At 42.5% G+C, this 27,814-nt stretch overlaps 1 protein-coding gene across 1 annotated transcript in view; it reads right to left on the bottom strand.

Annotated features, from left to right (window-relative positions):
• LOC148349348 (pleckstrin homology-like domain family B member 2) overlaps nucleotides 1–11,862 on the bottom strand; it is a 31,567-nt gene extending 19,705 nt beyond the window's left edge. The window contains exons 1-4 of the mRNA XM_088321587.1: nucleotides 11,713–11,862; nucleotides 7,140–7,635; nucleotides 5,685–6,060; nucleotides 2,540–2,827 (exon numbers count right to left, since the gene is read on the bottom strand). Coding sequence (XP_088177713.1) covers nucleotides 2,540–2,827; nucleotides 5,685–6,060; nucleotides 7,140–7,635; nucleotides 11,713–11,767 — 1,215 coding nt within the window. The 5' untranslated portion in view covers nucleotides 11,768–11,862. The remainder of the gene's footprint in view (nucleotides 1–2,539; nucleotides 2,828–5,684; nucleotides 6,061–7,139; nucleotides 7,636–11,712) is intronic.
• Nucleotides 11,863–27,814: the final 15,952 nt, after the last annotated feature.

Genomic DNA, 27,814 nt, shown 5'->3' with positions numbered 1-27,814 from the left:
CGCAGGGATGAAGCAAGATGCTGTTTCTAGCTAAATAAAACTTGTAAAGAAGAAAAATGCGTAGACTTCAGGACAGTTTACCGCTCTACATCAACACAAATCCACTTGAAAGTAAATGTTTACCGTAAAATGTGCATTCCACAAAAACTGGCATGGAAAAAAGAACATTGGCCGTTAAATGTAAGTGCACGAAAAGTATACAAAGATCAACAAGCTCTAACAGGGTCCGAATTCTAAGAAGGCGATTTGGCAACATTTACACATCTCTCGGAGCAGTGTGTGAACAATATATACATCAAAATGGAGAGAGCGTAATACCACTGCAAAACTACCAAGAACTGAGCTAGGCGTCCCTCTAAACTTTTGGCCCAAACTAAGAGAAAACTAACCAGAGAAGCAACCAAGAGGATCATATTGTATGTCCTACAGGGATACACAGCTGAAGTGGGACAATCAGTGCATACGACAACTATCAATCGTACTCTGCATAAATCTGCCCTTTATGGCCTGTGTTGCTTTACAGAGACTACCAAACATAAAAAAAAAAGAATGTTTAGCTTCTGCAAACATTTTTTTAGTTTAAAATTTAAAAAAAGAGCTCATGTAATACTTAACAGTCTTTGTCTCTCTGTTTAGAAGAACTCAAACAATTTGGGTCGTTTAGTGTAAAACGGCCCAGGAAACTTGGTGCATTTTTGATCGAAACTTGGATTATTTTAACCGATCAGTTTTTAGAGTGTAAAGAGGCTCAAAGTGTATTATCTCCGAAACACTGTATTCTCTTTCCCCACTTCCAAAATACTACAGTTGTATCCATCCTTCTATAGTGGAAGTCTTTACTTGTGACAAGCTACGTTACGAGCACACACTCTAATAAGACTTATGTCAAAAATGGAAGCGAGCCAATACTTGGAAATGGTTTGTTTTACCCGGGTTTTCTTGTTTAAAAATGAATAGAATTACCCAGGTATAAAGTAACAAGCCAAGAAAAATGTACAAAATAGGAAATAAGAAACAAGCCTAATGTGACTAGAACTGTGAGGTTCGAGCGCCAGGGGACTGATTACCTGATTAGGCAAAATTGGTGCTCATTAAAACTCCAGTTAACTAATTCAGTGCCAGGCGTTTCTCTCAAATGGGAAGTGCCCGTGCCAGTCAATTTTAGCCATTTCGACTCAGAAAATGCAGTTTTTTGTAGCTTTATAGGCATAGGACGTATCAAAAGAACGCTTGAACCTTCATCTCTCTATGAGAAAAGTGTATGTTTCTGCGACTGGCTGGCAACCGGTGTCCCCTGCCCGCTGCCCGAAGACAGCAGGGATGGGCTCCAGCACCCCCGTGACCCTACTTAGGATAAGCGGTGCAGATAATAGATGGATGGATGCTTCTACCTTTTACCATTGATTAGTAAACAAATAACATTTTATTGGAAGAACACTGAACGAATGCATGAACTTTGCAAGAACTTCTCAGCCCCCAATGTTTCCCGTCATTATAGCGACCGTGGAAGTCTCCAAACATGCGCAAAACGTCATCTCTCTCCTCATACGGTGAAAAATTAGGCAGTTGGGAACTTGGGATACAGCTCTTTGTGGAGCAAGATTTGATGAATATAATTTTTCCATCAAAAGGTGGTTTATCAGACTGAAATCATTGCCCGGGGCTTGCTACTGACTGAGAAGCTGTCACGAAACGGAGCAGGAAGCAGGAAGTCGGAACTCATATGCGTAGACGATTTGTCACTTTAATTAGGAAAGAAAAGTTGTCCAACACACAAACGGACAAAAGACAAAACAAAACAGGTTTAAAGGCAATCAAAATTACAAACTAGGTATTACTCAGATTAAACAGGCATGAACAGGTCTTCAACAAGGTAAAGCAATGGTCTGGCAACGGGTAGTCCCAAAAGGAGCGTTAAGTACTCCACAAGCAATCAGTTCAATGCGTCTCAGCCGGTGTCAAGGGGCGCGGCCAGCCAACAACCGTTCAGGACATGACATAAGCAGCGCCAAAGCGTTTGAAATTGTTTTCTCAAACGAAACAAAATGTATTTTTTACATTTTCGCACTTAGGGACAATGCTTCTGCAACGTGTTTAAACTTTATGGCACTGAATGAGTAAAGGACAGCTTGGATAGTTCCTTGGTCTCGGATTTTTGTTGTTCATGCCCATCCTCACCCCTCCCCTTAAACCCTCCATGTCTCCTTTATGAATAAGTCAGACTTTTTATTTGTCCAGCCTTACATTTTTATGGATTGGGTTTTTGTTACCAGTTTTTCAATTTCCTTCTACGGAGCACTTTTTTTTACTTCCCTTCTCTCCATTGAAAACTGTCAACATGTGTCCACATTCGGATGCTCTCTGCTTGTTATAACAAAGGCAACGGCAATATAATGGTACTATAAAAAGCTGGAGAGTGCAGGTGACTGATTAGGCACAGGTGGGCACTCTCCAGCCACTCCTTCAAGGTTACCGCGCTCTACTGCCTTAACCTGACACAACAACCGCAATGGGGAAATGAGGACAAAAATTGAATAACCTTAGCTCTGGGGCTCCTGGATGGGGAAGCCTCCCTGCTGTTCAGGCTCAGCCCCAAGGAGGCGCCGTAACCGTTTTGCCGCCGGCCGCCAACCTGCCGCTCGTCAGCAAGGAGCAAATCTCGTCCTCTGAAGCCTCCGTCCGGCGAGTCGGAGAAAACCGACTCGTCATCCGACACTTGCAGCTTCTCCAGCTCCTTGTTGATCTTCTGCAGGTCGGAAACTGCCGAACTCGCCGGCGTGGCAAACTCCGTACACAGGTTGATGATGGACTCCAGTCGACGGCTTTCCTGCAGACAAAGACGGCCGGATTGGATTAGGCCTCTCAGATAATAGCTAGAACTTTGGTTCTCAACTGGTCTGATCTAGATAGACAGATAGATAGATAGATACTTTATTCATCCCCGTAGGGAAATTTACACTTCCAGTAGTATCCTTGTGTTGAAAGATAAAATGATAAAATAAAAATATAGAATACAAAAATACCCAATATAACGTTTTGCTATAGAGTATTTAAATAGTACCACAGAAAATACACACTGTAAAGAAAATAGGGTAATATGCAAATGTGGGGGTGGGGTTTAATGTGGGCTTTTACTCCCCTGATGGAGTTAAAGAGCCTCATGGCATGAGGAAGAAATTATCTCCTCAGTCTGTCCGTGGAACCCACGTAAGAACCCACCCTTCCAACCTAATGCGAACCAAACGAGAGAAAAAAATTACTTGTCAAATGTATCGAATGAAAGAATTTCTTGCAGTTCAAAGTAGAGAAAATAAAATGTGTTCCCATTTATTGTAAAAAACACGACAAATGACCAGTAAAACCAAAACCAAGTACCTTATATACTGGCATATAAGACTACATCACACTTAAGCAACTCCCTATAACTCCTTTAAAATAGCCACACACTAAAATGAATTCAAAATAATAATAAAGTGTTTACCTAAACATTGATAATTATGTCGATTATGTAGATTCATGTACTAGTTATAAGCTAAAAATGAAACCTTTTTAAGCCATTTATTGTAACTTCCAGCAGCACTTCAATGGACGACACTCATGTACCATTTTTGTATTTCTCTATCATTTCCTTCTTTAATTCAATCGTATTTGTCACTGTTTTCAACTTTTCCCTCTCTTATTATCCACTTTCTTGGAAACCATTATTATGGGGAGAAAAAGGAAAAGAAACCAATAAAATAACAATAAAATAAGATGTGGTCCGCCAAATGACTGAACAGGTCGAAGAGATCGAGCAGGGCATTATTACCATGTACTCTTAAGGAGTGTAATTGGCCCTCTGTTTTTTCTACTTTTTAGCATTATTTTACAAGACAAAGGCCTGCAGCCCGCCAAAGACAAGTTTGTGCCCAATTTTGGGTCCAAACTCTCCAGTTGAAAGCTAGAAGACATGATGCTGTGACTTGTACTTGCTTGGCATGTTACTATCTAGTAAAAGCACTCTTGCACATATTATAGTTTGTTAGACTGTGTATTCTTACAGCTAATGTTCAAATAAATATTTGTTCAGAACTCGATTTTTAGGTAGGGTTCTGTGCCCAGCTAATTATTCTTTTGGATTCCTGAATTGATTCTCTGACCGAACCGTGTGCTTCAGGCTAAATCTAAATCTAATTTAGTTTAGCTAAACTACTTACTGAATCCCATTCTGTGTGTGCACGCGTGCTTGTATGTGACTAAAACGCCTAAACTGATTTTTGTGAAAATGTACACTCTTGTACTTTAGGCCTCCTCGAGTGTTTTTAGCTAAGCTTCGTTTTAAGGCACCCCCAATAAATACTAACAAAATCCATAAACAATTGTTTCCATTTGATCTAATACCCTCTGGCGACCAAATTGGGTACTGCAGCTCCCGAGCACTGACCACTTCAGGAAGCCAAATCCAAACTTCTATCGGCCCGGTAATACTGGGCTACCGTAAAATCCGGACTATAGAGCGCACCTGATTATAAGCCGCACCCACCACTTTTTAAGTGATTTTCTACTTTTGTACTTACACAAGCCGCAGCTGTGTATAAGCCACGTGCGCCCGCATTAAAACTTGTGACACGATCACAAGTTTAACCTAGACCAGGCTGTAAATTCAACGATTGTGATTTTGAGTTTTATCGCTCTATATTCTTTATCAATTTACAATTATCCGTAAAATCATAATACACTGGAAAGCCAATAGGCCGAGACACTTGCTCCCAGCCAAGAGGCTGAGTAAAATTCCTAGCCTCCCAAAGACACAATCCAATAGTCAATGGTACACAATCCCAGAACCACAGTTGGCATCATGAATGGAAAATGATACCCGTAATTGACGTATGATGCAGACTTGTAAAGTCTGGGGTCCCATTGAAAGGAATCCAAGGAAACAAAATGTTTCTTTCCAAAGTTAAGGGTGGGAAAAATATATATCCACTATTGTCCGCTGCGACAACAGACAGATCTACCGGTAACTCAGCTTTACCCCACTTCCCATCAGCCCGCGTTTGCTCCGCCCCTTCTTTTGATTCGCCCGTAGAACACATAACAGAAAAAATCTCTAAAATAAATACATTACACAAATATACAGTTGCAAATACATATTATACATGGTTACACATATTTACGAAGAAAGACGGCACACCGAGAGAGTTTTCAAAGCTTTAATAATAATAATATAACTTTCATCCCAAACCGTGCCTTTGAAAGGTACCAACACGCTAGTAGGATCACGCTCGCAATGCATCAAACGTGCCTGTCAAAAAAAGCATCAAAGAAATGTGAAATTCACGGTAGATCGTCCTCAACTTCCTCCTCATAACTGTCATTATCAAGGGCCTCTTCCTCATTATCTGAACGTACCTTTACTTAACAGACAGTGTATGCATAGGCTTAGAGGTTGCAGTCTTTCTTGGCGCACATATTCTACTGTTCTTAATCTTACCTTTTATACTCCAGCGCCGCTGGTGGCCGTTAAAAAATTTCATAAATTGGCCGCTTCACTGAATAAGCCGCAGGGCTGAACATTTGGGAAAAAAGTAGCGCCTTATAGTCCGGAATTTACGGTAGTTTCCACAGGGCTTGCTTGCCCTATTGGAGACTTAAAAACCCACTGGTCCTGCTGCCTTCGGCACACGACTAGTTGTGAAACTTACCAATTGGTGCACCCTCTGCTCCCGGAGTCTTTCGTCCCTCTGGTGCTGGTGGTAGTCCCTCAATTCCTCTTTGCCATTCAAAGACGTGATGCTGCCCACCCTCTGTCCTGGACTCAGCCCGCCTTTGCCGAAGGACGACCTCCGTTCGCCAAAACTCAAATTCGAATTTGGCGCTTCCGTCTCTGAGCTCAGTGAGGCAAGGCTGGCTCTTCGGGGCATAGTGGGCACGCTGGCCGGCACCGTCACATCCGGCGGCTGCTCCAGGGAGGAGAGACTCCGGCGAGCTGCCGCCGAGCGTCGATGCGGAGGCAGGGATAATAGAGGAGGGTCCGACGGGGTGTGGAGACGGGGCAGGGAGCGGCTGTGCATGCCCAGGCTGTTAAGGGAACCAGAGGAAAGATCGGGCGTAAATAAATTCAGCCAAACCTAAGCCCGCGGGTAATAAATCCTGACCTAGCCCGAGCCCAACCAATTAACATTGATTTGCCGGACCGAGCCCGGAGCAAACCACAAATTTCGTATTTTATCTGTGAGGAGTTGGGAGGAAGAAAAGTGATTTTGGCCGGCTTTACCGCACGCCCGGTTCTCTGGGTCCGGCTGAGTTGGGCGTCGCTGCCAAACATGGTCTGCTCTGGAAGGAGGCAACGCTGGGTGCACAAGAAGGGGGCGGATCCTTTACCGGCAACCGCGACACCTAAAGCCTGTCTTTTGTAACGAAATATAAGTTGAAGGTGCTGTCCGGAGTTTGAAACTTTATTGCTCTCTGCTGCCATCTCCTGGCTTAAAGTCAACCAATTACAAGCATTTTTTAGACAGGCTCGTATAAACTTTTCTTCTTTCACCTTTTTCTGGGTTTGGGTTGGCTTTTGGACTCCATTTGAAACTGTCCTTTTCTTACTTTTACCATTTTCATTCTACACTAACATAAAGTGAGATGAAGAACATTAAGTCACTCTCCAACCTTCCCCCTATCCCTTCTTTCCTTCTACCTAATGTATTGTGTGTCAAAAAAAAACAGCAAAGTAAGCAGATCGGCGCGGTGGCAGAGAAAATATTGAGGCTATTTGAACTCAGTTAGACATTGTTAACGCATTCATAATAGGGAAAATATTCTACTCTCATTTTTTTAAGGACACCTCAAACGACGCACCCCACCTCTTAAAAGTAGAGTACAAAATTGATGTCTTTTAATTAACCGACAATTTTCTATTATTGACTGGAACATTTCGAGGCATTTTGCCAGGTTGGAAATTGGGCTAAAAACCACAGCAGCTGTACGTCCTTAAGAATCTAGTACGGCACTTTTAGTGAGAGAGAGGCAGAGACAAAGAACAACAATGACGAGTGAATAATAAAACAGAAAAGTCAGCGGGAGAGAATCCCGGCCAGAACCAGACCTAATGAGTGACCGTTTAAGTCCTAGTTTCGGGAACCGGCTCGGGCTTAAGATCTTACCTCTGCAGGGAACCGGTCAGGTATTTCCTCTGCCGGGAGTCCCTGGCGGCTTTGGCGTGGGAGTTGAGTCTCCGGCTGGACGGGGGGCTAGAGGGTACGCTAGCCGTGCCGCTTTTAACCCTCGGGGAGCGGGGTGAGGGTTCTCCATCGGTGGCGTGGAGCAGGTTCTCCTGCGATTGGTGGCGAGGGCCCGGCGGTCGGAGCCAGCCGTTGGGGCTGAAGGGGCGAGGGGAAGAGGGCACGCTGCTGGCGTAGGACGAGTTCCTGGAGGTTTGAAGTTGGCTTTCACCAAAGATGGACGCGGGCCGTTTGGTCCGGGGTCCGCCGGGAGAAGGGGAACTGAAGTACTTGCGACTGGTCTCGGCGGCCCTCAGGCTGGCCTCCAGGGCGCTTTTCCTTCGCTGCAGCGTCTCCATCAATTCCTGAAGCTCTGCCTTGGAGCGGGAACCGCGCAGGAAAGCGCCATTTCTGCTGCTGGGTTCCATCTTCAAGGAGTCTGGAGACATGAGCAAATTGATAGAGCAAAAGTCCTTTTAGCTCAGCAGCATCATGGTAGAATAAACACTCTCACAAGGGCCAGACTGGTAAATTAATGGCTCAAAACATGTATCTTTGCTGTAGGTCTGAGGATGTTCCACAATTAAATGCTGCTCATGAGTCTGGGGTGAAAAATTCAATTAGAATGTTCTCCAGACTGGGCAGAGAGCAGCCCATGGTTGTTTGAGCTGTGTTCATGACCCGCTGTATGGTTCTTGTAGAGCAGGGGCGTCAAACTACTTCAGCTCGGGGGCCAGATGGTCAAAAAACCTCACAGGGGATGGACTAGTAAATGAATGGCATAAAAAGTTGGAGGGCTGGGGGTCTTTTGGAGGCTCACAATCAAATTGTGATTATGAGTCCAGGGTGTATGATTTCATTATAAAACAATTATTAAGGTTTTTGTCCTCAAAATGTTTCCTTTAACTGAGATTTAATCTCTTGCAGTGTTAATCTACTGTGAATTTGTGAACAAAGCAAAACAACAATTGAATTCATTTACACTATAATTTATGTAACTCGGGGGAAACTCGTGTGAACTGGAAAGGGACAAAAAAATAGCACATAAACACTCATTTAAGCGCAGTCTTCTGCTCTTTATTTTTCTTCATGAAAATGTTTACTCTAATTTGCTTGATTTCATATATATTACAGAAAGGAGCTAAAGCTTCCTTTAACTTCTAGAAGGACACCCAGGGGCTTTTTTTTTTTATTTGTGTTTTTTAACACGGATACCAGTAATTTGTAATTTACTACCATGAGGGGTAAAAAGCCTAATTTAGTTGAAACTTTTGCAGTAAAGGGAGACATTCACACACCACACGTGATTGCAATTGTACTGTATTCCCTTGTATTCTGCCTGGAATTTGAAATTTAGTTACTCTCTGCTGCCACCCCCTGGCTTGAATTCATGATTGCAGCCTCTGTCAGAAAATTCCTCAAGTACTTGTATTTATTAGATGTGCTCGACTAAACTCTTCTGTTAAATCATTTTTGGAGTTCGGGTTGGCGTTTGGACTGTATTTGAAACGGGCGTTTTCTTATTTTTACCTTTTTCATACTACACTAACAAAAGACCATGGAGATGAGCATGAAATCACTCTCAAAACCTCCTTCCTTTTTCCTAATGTGTTCTATATCCCATTACAGTGACGCTAAGAGTAAGACAAAAAGAGATAGGCGCGGTTGGAGAAAATATAAGGCTCTTTAACACAAAGTAAATAGAAAAAAATATTAGATTTTCAACTTTTTAAGGACACCTCAAACAACGCTCCCCTGTTTTAAATAAGAATCATCGGGACGGGTGTTTCCTGAATTGTTCTCTGGTTGTTAAACGGTTGTCAGCAAATACAGCTGCAGTTGCCTCGGCTTTGGCGTCATCCAATGGATATATTTAAAACTGTAGGTAATAGTGGCTCATTTTTCTGCTGTGCCTCTCTCACCGTTATTTCCCAGGCCTAATCTGGCCAAAAGGCTTTATGTTTGACACCCCTCCAATAGAGCATGTCATCCTCAAACGTCGGAAAGTTAGCTGATTTAACGAGCCGACTTGAAATCGTTGGAGAATGTGCGGCGGTGCACTCCCGAGCCCAACACAAACACAACGGCTTGCAGAGTGTCTTCTAAAAATGGAAGAAGGCAGAATGCGGCACGGTTTTATTCGGGAAAACAAACGCTTAAGTGCACTGGACGGGAAAAAGAAGAAAGACACCTGACCAGGAAGTACATGGACATGGTTTTGGTTGGTTGAGGCTCTTACTGCTATCTTTGTCGACTTTTTCCAGTTTTGTCTTTTTAGAAAAGTGATGGTTATGACCCACTGGCTGTATTTAATCTACTTTCCAGGATCAGAGCAAACCCTGATCAATGAGGAGCAGCTACGAGGAGAATGAGAGACATACAGAGTCATCGGCACAGCACAAACAATCATCGGCTGCTTTCTGACCAGTCTGGTGAACATAATTGCGGACTCTTTCTCACCCCGGCTGGCCACCACCTCTTTGACCTGCTGCCCTTTGGTAGACGCGACAAGAACCTTACAGAGGTTTAGCAACGCGGCCCAGAAAACAATAGGGCATTCTCTACCCAGCCTGGAGAACATTGCCAAAGGACAACATTATTACCCTGGATTGCCAGCACCTCTAAAGGTCCCTTCAAACAAAGACTAGAGGTAAGATCGCGGGCCTCAGTCCAAACCCGACCTGAACCCGAATTTCTGGCCGGGTTTGGGGGAAAATGTCAATTATCAATTGAATAAAATCCCCTTCGTGAAGGATTGGCACAGCATGCACTTATTTTTACTCAAGTAGATATTTACATTAAAAAAATGCTGACAAACAATTGGTTAAACTACAAATCATTAAATCCAAAGAAATTTTCATCCTTGGTGTTGGGGTAAAAGACGCGCCGCTTCCTCCTTCCACCTCCCTCACGTCATTTCCGCTCCTTGCCAATAGCTTCCAGGTTTTACAAACTTTTTTCTTTTTGGCGAAATATTTCACTATTTGCGGCTTGTAATCTAGAGAGAACGATTTTCTTTCTAGTGCCATTTCGTACTGTTTTACTTTCACCTTTGCTCGCTGCACTTCGGCGCCAAACTGTTCATTTAGGCGCTACACTTGCAGTGCATACTTGATTTCGGGCACTCGGCCCCAAAAAAATCCCCTAGCTAAGATATCAGCCAAAACGGGACAATGGCTGAAGTAAAGTTTACTTCGGCGGCAATCCTAAAACTTCGGGTTTATTTCAGGCTCGCTTATCAAATCAGGTTATTCCGTCGGGTTTGGGCGGGTTCGGGTTTCTTTACCCGCAGGTCGGGTCGGACTGAATTTTTAAGCCTGATCTTACCTCTAACAATTATCAATAGGCTTAGGGACACGTTCTTCTCCAATAACCTTCCTCAACAAGCTCACAACAAAGCAAGAGAAAAATCCTATTCATATTTTATTTTTTGATCCTTTTTTGTCCAGTCTTTGCCCTAATTTAGCTAGCAAGCGTTTTGCCAGCAGAGACCGGAGTTTCTTCAAGTGCTGCTAATTGCAATATATTTCAATGCAGTATTCTTTTGATTTAGGTCAGATAACAAGCCCTACCTTGGAAATTTTTCCTATTTATCCTAATAATCTTTTTTTTAATGTCAATTCTGTGCAACAAGGGGGATTAAATACTGGACCATGTCTTTAGCAACGTCAAACATGTGCACAAAGCTAGCCCAGATCCGATCACCTCTGTCCCTTTCTGACCCCCAACTATACCCCTCCTCTGGTGGAAAAGAAAGCCTGTGAGCAAAACAATTAATTAGAACAATTTCCTCTGAAATATCTCCTAATATTTTTTATTTTATTTTATTTTGTTTCTGACATGTTTCTCCTACGATGCAACTTTGCCTAATATAGTTGTATGCTATGTTGAAAAACTATAAGCTATATAATGAAAATATATATTATTTTATTATGTACACTGATGTTGCAGAGAAAAATCTGCTGGTGTTTTATGTTAATAACAATAAAGACAATTTCTAATCCTAGTCTCATAAAATGTGAATTGTCGTAATTGCTAACGATATTAGACCTGGCTCTCCAGGATAAGCTTTCTCTTAAAAAGTAGTCTCTTAAAAGACTTAAAAGAGAAAAATAAGATAAAAGAATGTCATGATGAATAGGAAAACATATTTACAAGTTAAAAAATGTGCAATAACAGTTAGCGGCAACAAAATTTGCAAAGAAAGCTCATACTGTATATAGGACATGACTACCCATTTTTCAACGCATCTGACTAGATATAAGTATAGTTTTCACATTTTTGCACACTTGTTTAGGGTGATGATGGCCTTGTCTCTGAGCCTGTTTATTCCTGTTATAATGGGACCTGTAGCGCCTACCAGGGGGCAGCAGGTCAACGAGGTGGTAGCCGGGTTCAGAAGAGTCCTTTAAATGTTGTTATTAATGAAAATAAAGACAATCCAATTCAATGTGGAGAACAAGATCCCATCGAAGGCCGCGATCATTTTTTCTATGAACAATTTTCAATTTCGTACCTGCGGCGTAGGCCAGCGTGCCGACCGCCGACCTTTGGGGAATCGCCTGGCTCATCCGGATCACCTCCGGTCCTTCGATTCAGTCCGAGTCCAGATTCAACTGGGACGGAAAAACAACATGCAGGGCTTGAAACTGGAAGACAACCGTACGATATCCTGCAAAGATCTGAAAGAGTGGGATCGGGAAAGTGGAGAGACTTTGCAGTCCTGGCGTCTGGAGAGCGAGCTCACAGGAAGTAGGAGATCCTTTTACACTCTGGCACAATCAATCAGCGTGAGTTCATTCTGGGGACCCCCCCTGCTTAAAAAAAGAGGTGGGCCTGCTGTCAGCCGGCAGAAATTTTACGGCGTCTCCAAGACGACCGGCCGGCAAGCTCGTGAGCGTCAACGGACGAATGTAAACAGGATGCCCAATCAAAAGTGGCCAAGGATTAAAACGCCATTCAAGGACGGTCATTTCAGTCATTTCAAATTCTTTTCTCCCGTATTTGGACAGCGGCTTAGAAATAGGGACTGAGGCTCCGACTCAAACTTCTCGGCAAACGTTAAGTAAGACTCAATCAAACGAAATTCTCCTCATTGTCATTGATTACAATGTCCTGAACACTGCTTACAACGAGATCAGCAAGGCGCTCCAGGATGTCAGAAAATACCTCTACCTAATCTTAAAATGGATAAACAATCTTCCCAAGGTTTTGCCTGTTGTACACAGGCTTGATAGATAGATAGATAGATAGATAGATAGATAGATAGATAGATAGATAGATAGATAGATAGATAGATAGATAGATAGATAGATAGATAGATAGATAGATAGATAGATAGATAGATAGATAGATAGATAGATAGATAGATAGATAGATAGATAGATAGATAGATAGATAGATAGATAGATGCAATGACATTAGTCACAACGTATTTCCAAAATACGAATAGCATCTGCTTAAAAGGGAATTGCAATCCATCCATCCAACCATCCATTATCTGCACCACTTATCCTCAGTAGGGTCGCGGGGGCGCTGGAGCCCATCCCAGCTATACTTCGGGCAGTGGGCAGGGGACACCCTGAACCGGTTGCCAGCCAGTCACAGGGCAGAGGGACACACAATTCACTCGCTCATTCACACCTAGGGACGATTTGGATCAGGCAATCAACCTGACATGCATGTTTTTGGAACGTGGGAGGAAACCGAAGTGCCCGGAGGAAACCCACGCAAGCACGGGGAGAACATGCAAACTCCACACAGGAGGTTCGATCTCATGGCCTCAAAACTGTGCCACACACGCGCTAACCACTACGCCGCCGTGCTGCAATTGCAATACATATAATTTTCATTTTCATGACCAATTTTTCCAGTATTATTTTCAATCTTCAAGGATTTTCCAACGCATGAGAAAAATGTACAAAGCTGTCTCTTTATGAGCCAACAGTGTAGAAATTTTATCTCTCTCTGTCTCTTTCTCTTTCTCTCTGTCTGTCTCTCTCGCTGGCAGCACGGCATCACGGCAGCGCAGTGGTTAGTGCAATTGCGACACAGTTCTGAGGTCATGAGATTGAACCTTCCTGTGTGGAGTTTGCATGTTCTCCCCGTGCTTGCGTGCGTTTCCTCCGGGCACTCTGGTTTCCTCCCACATTCCAAAAACATGCATGTCAGGTTAATTGCCCGGTCCAAATTGTGTGAATGAGCGAGTGAGTTGTCTGTCTCTGTGTGCCCTGGGACTGGCTGGCAACCGATGCAGGCTGTCCCCTGCCCACTGCCCAAAGACAGCTGGGATGGGCTCCAGCACCCCGGCGACCCTACTGAGGATAAGAGGTGCAGATATTGGATGGAAGGATATGTATATCTGACTTTATGAGAAAATGAAAATATTGAGCTTAGGTTCTTCATTTTCTGTCATGCTGTAAAAAAAGTCCTATTCAATACAAATCCACTGAAATAGTTAAAGGGATTTTATGGTTTTAATATTGCTGATAATGGCCCGCAAGTATACTTTTTCATGATATTTTAAAGATACTTTAGCAATATTTAAACAATAAAAGAAATTCAGTGTATTTGTAATGAATCCAGAACAGATTTTTTTCATTGCATTATTGAAAAAAAATATTGTCATCATAATATTCTTATTTTCTCACACAGTCCTGTATATGAAATAATACTGTACTGATAATCGTCTTGTTTATTCTTCATTTGTTGAGGATTTTCCAAAGTATGACTCAATTGTTGGCACGGCGACTGAGTGGTTGGCACAGCTGTCCCCGAGTTCCGATCCCAGGTCCAATTACAGTCACCGGCCTCCCGGTGCAAAGTTTGCATGTTCTCCCCATACCTATGTGGGTTTGCTCCAAGGACTTGGGTTTCCTCCCACATTTCTAAAAGATGCATGTCAGGTTGAATGGCGTGTCCAAGTATGAGTGAGAGTATTAATGGTTTTCGGTGTCTGTGTGCCCCGAAACTGTCTGGAAACAAGTTCAGGGTGTCCCCTGCCCTCTGCCCGAGGATAGCTGCAATGGGCTCCGGCAGCCCCATAACCCTAATGAGGATAAACCGGTTGGGAAATGGATGGATGATCCAATTGTGATATTGGCATGCTCCATCAGCATTTTTTTTAATTTGACCTTTGCCTAGGGACGCGACCCCCCACATGCAACAACCCCAGCTCCTCACCTGAGTCACCATTGTTGCTCGCTCTCCTCCTCTTGGCACGTCCCAGCGTCCAGGCTGCAGCAAGAGCAAAACGCAAAAGTCTCACAAAGGATCAGACAGGAGAGCCTTCCCACTTCCCTGGATAGGGGAGGGGGCTTTAATGGGGATAGGGGGATCTGGGGGCGAGGCGACACAACCCCTGCCTTAACTTCAACCACACATTTTAACATCTGCTGTCCCTGTGGCACTCCAAATGATTGCAGAAGACACAAGCTTGGGAAGTAGTGTGATAAGAATTCTAGAAATACTTTCACTTGAATTTAAAGCTTTTTAAAGGGGGGGAGCCAAAATCAGAGAGGAATAAAAGTGCTTTATCGGAGCCTTTCTCAACCGGTGTGACCCAAAAGAGGGTGGTGGGCTTGTTTTCAGTAGGTCGCAAGCCTTTGCCTTGGCAAAAAACTGCTGACAAAAGGAGAAAATAACTAAAGGTTATTCAAAGGTGCTACTCGTTGAAGCCATCTTCTGGCTTGTATCGTCATCTGTCAAGCTCCTTATGTTGCGCGTGCAAGTACGTGCATTACTTAGATTCACTTGAATAATCGCTCCTTTTTTCCTTTTTGGCGTTTGTGGGTAGTGTTTGGACTGCTCTTGAAACAGGCGTTTTCTTACTTTCACCATTTTCACTCTTCACTAATAAAAGACTGTGGTGACGGGCATAGAGTCCCTCACCAACTGACAACCCACCCAAACCCTTTCCACCGAAACAACACATTCAGCCACATATTCACACCATCCATAAAACTACTGATCAAGCAAATGAATAAAATGAGACAAATGGAAGATACATGTTTAATTATAATCAAACATAAATTGGTTTTCAGATGCACTACATGATACAGCAGAATCAAGTGATCAATTATTAAACTGTGTCCCTTTAAAAAATGAACTAAGGGTATATTATTGTGGTTTTACCGGTCATCTTAGGTTTGAAAAAAGTGAATACAGTATATTCTACTCTCTTTGTTTCAAACTGCCCAATACCTATATTCAATGAATTTGAGAAGGGGATTTTTCTTTTCCTGATTGCACTTTCTGGACAAATTTTTACGCGTTACCTATGTTTTTTATTGATGTTCACTATGTTTTGTGTACTGTTGCATTTATTGAATCCTGGTCATCCTGCAACGGGGATTAACCACTTGTGAGGCCCCTTCTCAAGGTTTCTTATTTTCCTCATGCTGAGGTTTTTGGGTTTTTCCTTGCCTGCATGTTAGTTTCAGATCAGGGGATGGTGTCATTGTAACCTGTGCGGTCCTTTGAGACATTTTGTGATAAAAGGCTGTACAAATGAATGGGAATTGGCTTGATTTGGGCTCGAAATACGGGTGGTACGATGTGTCCTGAAGTCAGAGCAGTTGAGAAGCAACTTTTTAGATTTTATTGGATTCAGAAGTTTGTGTATGAGGAAGAAGGCAAGAATGAGCCCCAAGACAAATATGCTCAATTGTTGTTGTTTGGCTGCAATGGAGGGAGGGGCCGCCTCAAAAAGAGAAAAAGAAATATCCAACCCAACATTGTGACTTTAAACGACCACTTGGAAAAAAAAAGAAAACATCAAATTGTTATCATATGCATAGAAAATGGAAAAAAACTGCAAAGGGGAAAAAAAGCCAGTCTGAAAAAAAGTTGACATAAGAAAAAAAATCCCCCAACTCTCCTACAAATGCAGCTTGAATGACCTCATGGTAAGGGAGGGGGTCTTTTGGAGGGGAGGATGATTGCTTCCAGACGCAGGCTTCGGATCTCGGTCGCCACTTTTTCACTGGCGACGGAGAACGATTTTCCACGGACGTTCTTGAAACTTTTTTAAAGATATTCTTTTGGAGGGGGCGGACATTTTGCCACTCGTTGTGATGCTTTTTGGGGTAGATATTACAGGAACAATTCCAACTTTTTTCTTAGGTTTAAAATATATTTTTTTGCTCGGGGCAGCCATTTTGCCAGCTGCCGTGCTAAAAATTTTCACCGACAATCATGGCCACCCTTTGGACCTTTTTCTTCACTTTACTTTTGCGTAGGTTTAGGTCAGGGACGTCAAAATCTGTGTGGCTGTGGGGCCGAATCCAGACTTTTCTGTCCTGAGGCAGTCAGCGAGAGAGAGAAGCTTGACCCAAACCTGAACGTAATGATTGACATTTTAGGCCCAACCCAAATTTCGGGCTGAGTTCCCGCCTAAGACTTTACCTCCAATTGCAGCATTGTTATCCTGGAAGAGGGATTACCTCTTTTGTAGCCCCTTCTTAAGGTTTCCGGTTTTCCTCAGGTTTCCGGTTTTTGAGCTTTTCGTTGCCCAAATGAAGGTTTCGGATTAGGGGATGTAATTGTAGCCTGTGCATTCTTTGAGACTTTTTATTATTAGGGGTTTAATAAATAATTGTTACTTGACTTGCCTGTGTATTTTCTTCTCAACTAGGCAGCTGGAAGCTCATTTTCCGTCAATAGCAAATGGCAAAATGGCCCCCACCTAAAATTTGTTGGCACACACACTCATTTCTACATATTTTTGTGTAGACAAATTGATCTCATAAGTCCAGTTTAATGCTTCTGATTCCTTTGCAGACCACATTTGAGCTGACTTTAAACATGCTCATATTTTTGCCTTTTTAACTTTTTATTATTATGATTATTCCAGTGTGCAAAGGTTTTTAGTTTACAAATATTTTTTTTCCTCTGCTTGCATGCACAGATGTGATTTCCAGCAATCTTGGGAATGCGTCACCTCCAGACAGATTTAAGTCTGAACATATGTAGAGTCCTTGCAAATTTTGGGCCCATGCCAACCAAAGAAAATAATTCCAGAGAGGGGTGCAGGGGGTTCAGGGTTAACCAGCATTGCCAACATCTAAAAACATGCTATGCAATATTTTGTGTTGATTTACTGGCCTCAAGATCCTCATTGAAATGTGTCTCAAAAAGAAGCTATTTTGGGTTAACAATGAACCGATCCATTACTTGGGTTCATTTGACCAAACCTAAGTTGTTCACTCTTTCAAAGGGACATTGTGTATTGTTTAGCGCCTCCTAGTCGTGGAAGTCTATTAAAAAATATATATTTATTTGAATAACAAGTATGGGCAGCACGGCGGTGCAGTGGTTAGCGCGTGTGCAGCACAGTTCTGAGGGCATGAGATCGAACCTTCCTGTGTGGAGTTTGCATGTTCTCCCCGTGCTTGCGTGAGTTTCCTCCGGGCACTCTGGTTTACTCCCACATTCCAAAAACATGCATGTCAGGTGAATTGGCTGGTCTAAATTGTCCCTTGGTGTAAATGAGCAAGTGAGTTGTCTGTCTCTGTGTGCCCTGCGACTGACTGGCAACCAGTTCAGGGTGTCCCCTGCCTAAGGTCAGCTGGGATGGGCTCATGCACCCACGCGACCCTACCGAGGATACGCGGTGCAGATAATAGATGGATGGATGGATGACACAACGTAAGGCTCACCAAGATGGAGCTGACCTATTTATGGTATCTAAAAAGTAGCTGGCAAATACTTAGTTCAATACGTAATATGTTGTGATCCCCACCTTGAGAGAGCTGATATCATTGGCTGCCACATTGCTGCTATGGATACCCCAAAGTACCAAAAACACTTTTTGTCCCATTTTTTTTTCTTTTTCTTTACTTTTGCCACTTTTGTCTTTATTTTTGTCTTTGTCTGGCTTTTTCTTTCTTATTTTTCCTCTCCTTTTTTCTTTTTTTTCCCTTTTTCCATTTCGTTTTATATTTATTTTCACTTTTTTTTCTTTTTTGTCTCCTGACTCATTCTTTTTTCTTTTTCTTTTCTATTTTCCTTATTTTCTTTATTGTGTTTTCCTATGTTTGTTTCTTTTATTTATTTTTCTTTATTCATTCACGAAAGGCTGGGCAAAAAATGTTGCGCTTTGGTCACTTTTAATCTCCAGAGTTTGTATTCTTCCCTGTGCTATGTAGCACACATTTTTGGTAGCACTATGGATACCGCAACATATTGTTGTGAAATATGACACAGTGTCCTTTTCAGAGAAATCCTCAATAAATCGGATTGTTATTATATAATCCTAAAAAATTGGGCTCATGTTTAGAAAAAAAACCTTCCCAAACTGGATCACTTTTCATCAAATGTAGGTTTTTATTTTAAAAGCCTCTCAAAGTGGTATTTTTGCACAAAAGTACTTAATAAAAAATTATGTTTTCTGTAAATATTCAAAAAGTAGATCGGGTGGTAACTGGCAAAAAACTGTTATTTTTTGTCAAAAGATTGAGTTCTCTACAATAAAACCACCCAGAAAATGGGATGAAATTGTTCAAAGAAATAGATGGCTCCATTTTAACCCAAATTTTGGCATCTCTTCTTTGATTCAAATGCATTGCATGATTTTTTTCTTATTAGTTTGCAGCTCAGTAGCCTAGATGGTAGTGTGCCCGCTTTGAGACTGGGAGGTCGCTGGTTCGCGCCTCGGCCGAGACATACCTAATTGGTATAATGGCGGCGCCCTCTGTTGGCTGCGGCTGCATCGACTCGCTACAACGGGTCAGGTGTATCGACATTTCGTTCTATGTACATTGTTACAAAGAATGGCAATACAAAGGAAATTATTATTATTATTTATATAGCGCTTTTCAGGTAACTGAAGACCTCCCAAAACACTTCGCAATGAGCTTCACACTTACCCATTCACATACACACACACTCACCGATAGCTTACTTAACTTTACCAATGATTCAGGTGGTTTGTCCATTTTCTTTTTCATTCTTACAGATCTGAAAATCAGTCAAGCCACAAAATTGCTTCTACGCATGCGTCAAAGTGCTCAACAGTCACACATGCATATTCTACGAAGCAGTTTAAAACAGAAGCTGTACTCCAACCATGTTTTATTGTGCTATCTAGTGGGGAAAGATGTGCATTGCACAGAAAGGGAAAATTATTCAATTAATTTGTTTATACAAAAACAGCACCGGTTTGGTACGTTGTTTTTTTTTTTTTTTAAATCCAGCTTGTTTATTTATACTCAAATAGTAGAAATATGTCCGACACAAAGTGGAAATGTCATTTGCCAACTATTTAATACTAAAACCAGCAACAAGGACAATACAAACATTTTCTTTGTTCCTTTATCTTCTTTGTTTTCTTTTATCCTCACTGTAAAATGTGACACTGGAGTGCCACGTCCAATTTCGTTGTCACAATATGTTCAACCCATTTTGTGACAATAAAGGTATATTCTATTCTATTCTATTCTATTTTTATGCACAAAACACAATCCGTCTGAAAAACATCATGTGCTTGTTTTACCAAAACAGCAATTTAATACGACAGTTAAAGTGGTTTCGCCAAAAGACTGATTCCTGCTTCAAAATAAAGGAGTAGTACATTAAAATACTAGTCTCCATTCAAGATTTTTTTATTGGTTGGTAAATGGGGAAAGTGTTGGTGAGTTGCCTATGGTATAAATTTAGCGGGTCCGATACCCTTTTAATACTGCCTATTGAATTCTAAACTAGAAAGGTTGAAATATGTCTGAAAGGCTTTTTTTGTGTACCTACTGTATGTTTGTCTTTGGACTCTATCCACATTTGCGTTACACCATTATATCTGACAGGAGATTGTGGACCATGGCCCCCGACATCGATTCAACATCACCGACCAATTGGCGAGATCACCCGGTGATCCAGGGACTGTTATCGGGTCCGGGAAGTGACGGAGGCGGCGTCGAAAGAGGAAGCAAAAGCATACTGATGCGGCTATGTAACAACTCACACAAGCCACCTGTGCTGCGCCTGTATCTCACCAATGCCTGATCCTTTAACCTTGAAACGGATGACCTGGAGCTACAACTCGTGGGAAAAGGCTTCATTGGTGACTCTGTCACAGACCAGGACAGGAAACAGGAAGGAGAGCCCAATCGCGTAACGTTAATCACAGTTTATTGGGGAGAAGAGGAATGAGTGCACACTCGATCCGAAAATCGTGTGTTGCGGAAGTAGATTGCTCGGAACGAGGAAGTGGTCAAAAGCAGACAGATCGGGCCGAAAATAAAACAGGATCAAAACACAGGCAAAAACAAAGATTCACAGGGCTTGGCAAAACAAGAGCAAAAAAAACGCAGGCAAAATGGTGATTCACAGAACTTGGCATATCACAACAGAGTCTAGCAGGAGTTTCGCAGACGCTTCGACAACAAACGACTCAAAGGACAGCGTTTAAGTACTCCCAGGGAGCAATCTGTCAACGCGTTTCAGCTGGTGTTCATGGCCGGGGCCAATTGGGTGCCGTGGCAACCGTGACAGAACCTGGCGCCACACAGCAGGGCCAATTGGGTGCCGTGGCAACCGTGACAGAACCTGGCACCACATGGTGGGGACCAATTGGGCGCCATGGCAACCATGACAGACTCTTGTATTTTAATTATATGGAGACCTAGGTCAACCCGAGGATCCCCAATGCTAGTGTGCAGCTAGCCGGCCGCTTTCTACATCACTCTTTGCACGGAGAGGAGAAGCCCTGCAATGTAATTGTACTATTATATAATGACAATAAATACCATTCATTCACTTTGGAAATCTCATTTTGGTCAGGGTTAGGGTTAGTTAAGTATCAGATGCCCAGTGAAAAGATGCTGGTTTAAAAGCTGGTAACAACACCGTTCACAAGTTAGACCTCTTCTTATTTTATCTCAAGTTTGATTGACTCAAGTTGATCCGGTCAGAAGCGACCGCTCGATTGCAGTTGGCCATTTTCTGGTCCATCTGTTTTTTCCGTGTCTTCTTCCGTGTGGTGTCGTTCAGAATCTTGATCATTGCGGTCTGGCCTGCCGGAGGGCGGCGATCCTAACTGGCACTGGACAACGTTCTGCTTGGTGCTTGGATTTGGTCCCGGTTCCAAGTCGATTCCTCTGCCGTTGTGTCTGTTGGACTTTGACTGTTTTCCTTGTGGGAGGAAACTCAAGCTGGTGAGCACTTTTATTTAGTTTTCGTTTTCATCTTTTCTGACTTTGCGACGCATATACCTGTTCTTCGACACGGCACGATGGCAAACATGATAGCCAGAACAGCAAACGCTGCTGATGCAGCTGCACTCCATCTTGACCTTGGCACACTCTGCACATTCAAACCTGCTGGACATAAATATATATATAAAGAAATCAAGGTTGATTAGAAAGGAAAGTCAAATCAAAGGATTATTAGATCTGACAGTGCTTGTTTTTAGCCAATCATAACACGAGGCAGACAACAGCCCGGTGTTATGCCGAGATGCTCCTGCGACAGGGGATGCAAATCTCGGCAGGGATGCATTTCTCGGCCCCTTTTGTATCACAGGCCAGACTGGCATGCTAGCAAATTCACGATCAACTTAACGTGCATAATATCGATGGGAACCATTGTTCCCTGTAATTTTCCACGGGTCTGAGCGTTCACACAAAGTCGGTGAGCAACGCTTGAAACAACAGTGAGCGACAGCAACCCCAAGTGTGGCAACTAAATCATTATCAAACATGTCCAAGACTTGACATCAAGTGACATTTTGCTGAGTTTCCGGCAATGCAAAATTATTTTTCTCTTTTGAATGAATTGACTCATTATTGCAAAGGTTGTACGGCCTACAAACGTCGTTTGTTCTTACAATTCTTTCACAAGATATCCATTTCTTTTTATTTCCTGATATATTTTGTCGCATAATACTAACTTTTTGGGGGCTTATTGAGTCGGTTGTAAGATACAGAACTGTACTTAATCACATTTTTTAGTGGAAGTACAATGTTGGCAACAAGATTCACTTGATATAATTGGAAATTATTTGAATGCAACACAAACGTTTTCTTCTTTTTCCCGTATTTTTTTTTACTTTTTTTTTAATTCCTTTAAAAAAATCTCATTGTGTTTATTTTTTCCGAGCTGTTACTTTTTTCCTTTTGTTCTCTATTTATTTTTTTCCTACATTTCTTTCTTTTCTTTTTTTCTAAATTTTTCCTTCTTTTTTTCTCTTCCTTTTGTTTCTTTTTTCCTCAGCTTTTCACTACTTTTTTGTGCGGCAGTAGCTCAGGAGGTAGAGCGATCGTTTGAGAATTAAGGTATCCCAGTTCGAATCCCGGCTTGTCCAGGTTACATGCCGAAGTGTCCTTGGGTAAGACACTGAACCCCCAATACCCCCAATAAGCAGGTTAGCGTCTTACATGGCTGCAATACAAGGCCGCTATTGGGAAATGTGAAGCACAATGTAAAGCGCTTTGGGAAGTCATTGACTTGAAAAGCGCTATACAAACGCAGATCATTTCATTTCATTTTGGTATTTTTTTGTTCTATTTCCCCCTTCCTTTAAGTCATTTTGTGCATAATTTTACACAATATTTGGTCATGTTGGTATTAAAGAAGCAAAAACAACCTGAAGAGCCGTTTAGAACCCGAAAGAGCCGGTTCCTTTTAGTGAGCCGAGCCAAAGAAGCTGGTTCTCCAAAAAACTCTACTAACTTTACTCAACTTCGGTCTACTTCGACTCGACTTCAAAATACCGCATTTAGGACACAACGTCAGGGGAACTCGTGTATTTTTACCTTCACGCACTGTAACTTTGACTTAAGTCGCTTCTTAATTAGTAATTTTGAGCCCTGATTTTTGTGCGCTGGCTAGATTTTCTTGTGCGCTGAGAATGTGCGAGCAGTGCGCAATTGCGCACGCGCGCAGCTTAGAGGGTGCACTGTTGGGAACCCAAACTAAGTTATTTGTTCTCCAGAGTTTTTATTACGCTGCTGTAGGGTCGGTTAGATGTCAGTGAGAGAAGTTTGTAAGTTACTGCGGTGACTCTACTTGCACTTTCTTTAAGTATTGTCACTGCGCCCTTGTTACCCATACGAAAAAAAACTGAATACAAGCCAAGGTGGTGTTTTGTAAATAAAGTACAACTTTTACATTAATATATCCTGTATAAAGCATTATCTCTCACAAAACTGACTCTTTCTATGTGTAGTTGTTAGGGAGCTTCTGACTTTCTCATAGATCGCCAGCATTTTGCATCTACTCTTACGAGGTTATTAGCATCTTCGGTCATCTTGATGCCATGAATATATCTCATCTCATCTCATTAGCCGTACCGCTTATCCTTATTAGGGTCGCGGGGGGGTTGGAGCCCATCCCAGCCATCTCCGGGCAGTGGGCAGGGGACACCCTGAACTGGTTGCCAGCCAATCGCAGGGCACATAGGGATGGACAACTCACTGGCTCATCCACACCTAGGGACAATTTTGGACCGGCCAATTCACCTGAAATGCATGTCTTTGGAATGTGGGAGGAAACCGGAGTGCCCGGAGGAAACCCACGCAAGCACGGGGAGAACATACAAACTCCGCACAGTAAGGCCAGGAGCTGGATTTGAACCCACGCAGGAGGTTCCCACGACCTCAGATCTGTGCCGCACACGCGCTAACCACTGCGCCGCCGTGCTGCCCGCCATGAATATATCTCTGTATATAATAATTAAGACCCTTTTCGACTGTCTTTTGAAACAAGTTTGAATAATAAGGAAGAAACGATACGGCTATGCTATCAGGAACAGCGACTAAAGAGTCACTCGCTGTTGCTGTTGTTTTGCTCGGCGTGTGATACATGGATACAGTAACTATGGTGGGTGTAGCTTAGCGCTCTCCGTCGGATCTATTAATTGCATTTTATGAGCCAATACTTGTCTTAAAACAGCATTTTGAATTCTGTTGTTTTTATATTTTTACCTGAGGACGCCCATTTTACCGCATTCTCTCTACTGGATCTGGCAATAACAAACAATAAAATTTAAACTAAAATATAAATAATTAAAATATAATATAAAATCAAAATCAAAAGGATGAATAGGTTGCAATGTATGTAGCAATAAGAAATGATACACGGATATTCTCAACATGAAATATAGGTTATTTATATGCTGTTGTACTGTAGTATTTTTGTTATATAGTATAGAATATAAGTGTGTTTTAAGCTTAGATTTAAACAGTTCCACTGAGGTTGCAGATTGAATCTCAGGGGGAAGAGCATTCTACAGCACCGGGGCCCGAATGAGTCTAACATTGGTCCTAATTATAATTACTGTGTTATTTCATTGTGCTTTTAAACCAAAAGACATTTTTATCAATATTTGGTTACAATGTACATCAATTTATGGCTCTGTATAACGTTGTAAGCACAACACTAAGTGCGTGACTTTTGGTAAAAGTTTGCAACTTCCGGTTTAAAATAAGCATATGTTGTTGTAAATTTTTTAATGTTCTGCATTGTGATTTGCATGTAGAACTAGATAGTGGAATAACATCTAAGCATGTAAAGTCATGTTTATTTGTATAGCCCTCAATCACAAAAAGTCTCAAAGGGCTGTACAGACTACAGACTACTACTATACCATCCCTCTGATCTAAAATCTAGTAACCCCAAAACTCCTGCTTGAAACTGGCATCCCTCACGTGGAAACAGATTAACGCTTTTTAATGTCTTCTTCCAGGACAATTTTACTTCTCAAGTGACCTTCAAAAGCAATTCACGTTGCCGAGCCCCTAAGATCAGCTCCCCTGATGGATTTTTATGGTACTGCAGCTTCCATGGGAAATCAGCGGTGCCATTCAAATGAATGGGGATCTTATTGACTTCACTGTCATTTTCCGTCTGTGTTTACTGGTTATTTTTTTCCACTTAAGACGACTCACCTGCCGGCGCAGGCGTAAGCTCCACCCGGGTTCGAACAACGATTCTGCTGCGTGTGCCCGCCAACGTGCACGTGTACGTGCCGGAATGCTTGCTGCTCTTGGCATCCTGGAGCAGAAGCGAGCCGTTTCCCAGCGGGATTTGGTCCCGGTCCAGTCGGGCTTCTTCCTCCCAGGCGTTGAAGGCGCGTCCGCTTCTGCTGTCGTAGCGCAGGATGACTTGTGGCTCCCCGGAGGACGCCAAACTCCAGACCAGGGAGAAGTTCTGCGGGATGTGTGGCGGCGATGCCATGCAGGGGATGCAAAGAGGTCGTCCTTCCTGCTCCGTCAGTACTGCAAGACGTGGGACCAAACAGTAGCTACAAGCAGGTAATGTACCGTAAATTCCGGACTATAAGAACCCTACTTTTTTCCCAAACGTTCAACCCTGCGGCTTATTCAGTGATGCGGCCAATTTATGTAATTTTTCTAATGGCCGCCAGCAGCGCTCGAGTACAAAAGGTAAGATTTAGACCGGTGGAATATATGCGCCGAGGAAGACTGCAACTTCTGGCTTGTGCATAAACTAAATTAGCGTAAACATACCCTCATCATGCAAAATGCAAAAATAAAGGCATATCAAAAAATCCACCATCGTCAACGGTTCCGAAAAGCCGGTCTGCTGCGTGACAGAGAGGAGGGCACAGAATCAGGAGTGGATGAAAGTTCCAGCGACAGTGACGGCGCGAGTTCGGCTGCGGGAGCGTGGGACGACGTCTATATGACAAAGTTTCTTTCCGACACTGAGGAAGACGACTTTGAATGCTTCGGTTCTAAGGAGGAAGATGAGGACGGCTTACCATGATTTTTACAAGTACGGTATGTTTTTTTAACAGACCCGTTTACTGTGTTGCGAGCTTGTTGCTAGCGTGTTGCTACCATTAACTGCCCTGTCACGGGCACCGTTTGGGATGAAAGTTATATTATTATTATTAAAGCTTTGAAAACTCTTTCGGTGTACCGTCTTTCTTTGTAAATATGTGTAACCCTGTATAATATGTATTTGGAACTGTATATTTTTGTAATGTATTTATTTTAGACACTTATTCTGATATGTTTTGCACGGGCGGATGAAAAAGTAGGGGCGTAACAAACGCGGGATGACGGGAAGTGGGGTAAAGGTGAGACCTGTTTGTTGACGCGGCGGACAATAGTGGATGTATATTTTTCCCACCCTTACCTTTGGAAATATACACTTTTTTCCCTGGATTACTTTCAACGGGACCCGGACTCTGCAGGTCTGCATCAAACCTTAAGTACCGGTATCATTTTCCGTTCATTTTGCCGGCTGTGATTTTTGGACTGTGTACTTTAATAAAGGACATTCAGTTTCAATCGCGGAACTTAAAGTCGGGTTTGGGTTAATTTTGTGATTGTGTTACATTTTTTTCATGTGGGCGGCTTATACCTGTATACAGGTGCGGCTTGTGTAAGTACAAAATCGGTTTACCTCTTAAAATGTGGTGGGTGCAGCTTATAATCAGGTGCGCTCTATAGTCCGGAATTTACGGTAGTGATCTCTTGTAGCGCGGTTTTGCTATTTTTGCAGATTTTCATCGTGTTCTTCACGCAGTTGCCCTGCCCGTTTTCTGCTTGCTTACCTGCGTCAATGATGTTGCGGTCAATGATGTACACATACGCAAAACAACTTGACGAACCGACATTAGGTATGCGCAAATCTTTTTCATTTTCAAGTTTCTCTTAAAGCCGCCATGTCAACAAAACGTCACAAAAGCACCTTTCCAACGTCAACAAAGTTGGACTTCTAAACTTGCTGTGGAGCCACCTGTAGGCCTTTGGAACTCATTAGTGGCTCACTGACAATTATTCAAATAATGTTTGATAATGGGAAAATAAATTGGTTCTGTAAATCAGATTCTGGGGGTAAAATTATATTTTGACAGTACGGAAGGTATTTGTCAAAAAAAAAGGTTGATAAAGTACAATATTTTTATTTGTTAAAAAATTCTTGAGTCTATAAATAGGGTTTGTTCTAATCTTGAGTAGTACGTAAATAATTCAATCAAGAAATAAATAAACAAAGTTTTCTACTATGCTGGTTTTGACTAGGGGCAGCAAGGCGGCACAGTGGTTAGAGCGTGTGTGGAACAGTTCTGAGGTCATGGGTTCAAATCCGGCTACCAACCTTCCTGTGTGGAGTTTGCATGTTCTCCCCGTGCTTGCGTGGGTTTCCTCCGAGCACTCCGGTTACCCCCCACATTCCAAAAACATGCATTATCAGGTTAATTGGCCGGTCCAAATTGTCCTAAGGTGTGAATGAGCGAGCGAATTGTCTGTCCCTGTGTGCCCTGCGACTGAGTGGCAACCAGTTCAGGGTGTCCCCACTTCCGGAAGATGGCTGGGATGGGCTCCGGCACCTCCGCGACCCTACTGAGGATAAGCGGTGCAGATAATGGATGGATGTATGGTTTTGAGTATCGTGGGACGTTTTTTGGAACACAAAAAACGAGGGATTACTGTAATCCGAATGGAAGGATATCACTGTGGATATTACCATTTGGTCAACATGAACAGAAATCCCAGTCTGGTTTTCGTCCATACCTGTCAACCTCATGCAATTGTTCCTCTTATTAACTATTGCAACTCCCCTTACTAAGGGATAATAAACCTTACAAACACCACGTGGCACCTATTTACCAAGACAAATTTTGTAGAATAAAAAACAATATACATGAAGAA

Source organism: Urocampus carinirostris, chromosome 17, assembly GCF_059441175.1.
Source record: "Urocampus carinirostris isolate Australia breed hairy pipefish chromosome 17, RoL_Ucar_1.0, whole genome shotgun sequence".
Lineage (NCBI taxonomy): Eukaryota > Metazoa > Chordata > Actinopteri > Syngnathiformes > Syngnathidae > Urocampus > Urocampus carinirostris.
This window is presented reverse-complemented; position numbering and strand designations above follow the sequence as displayed.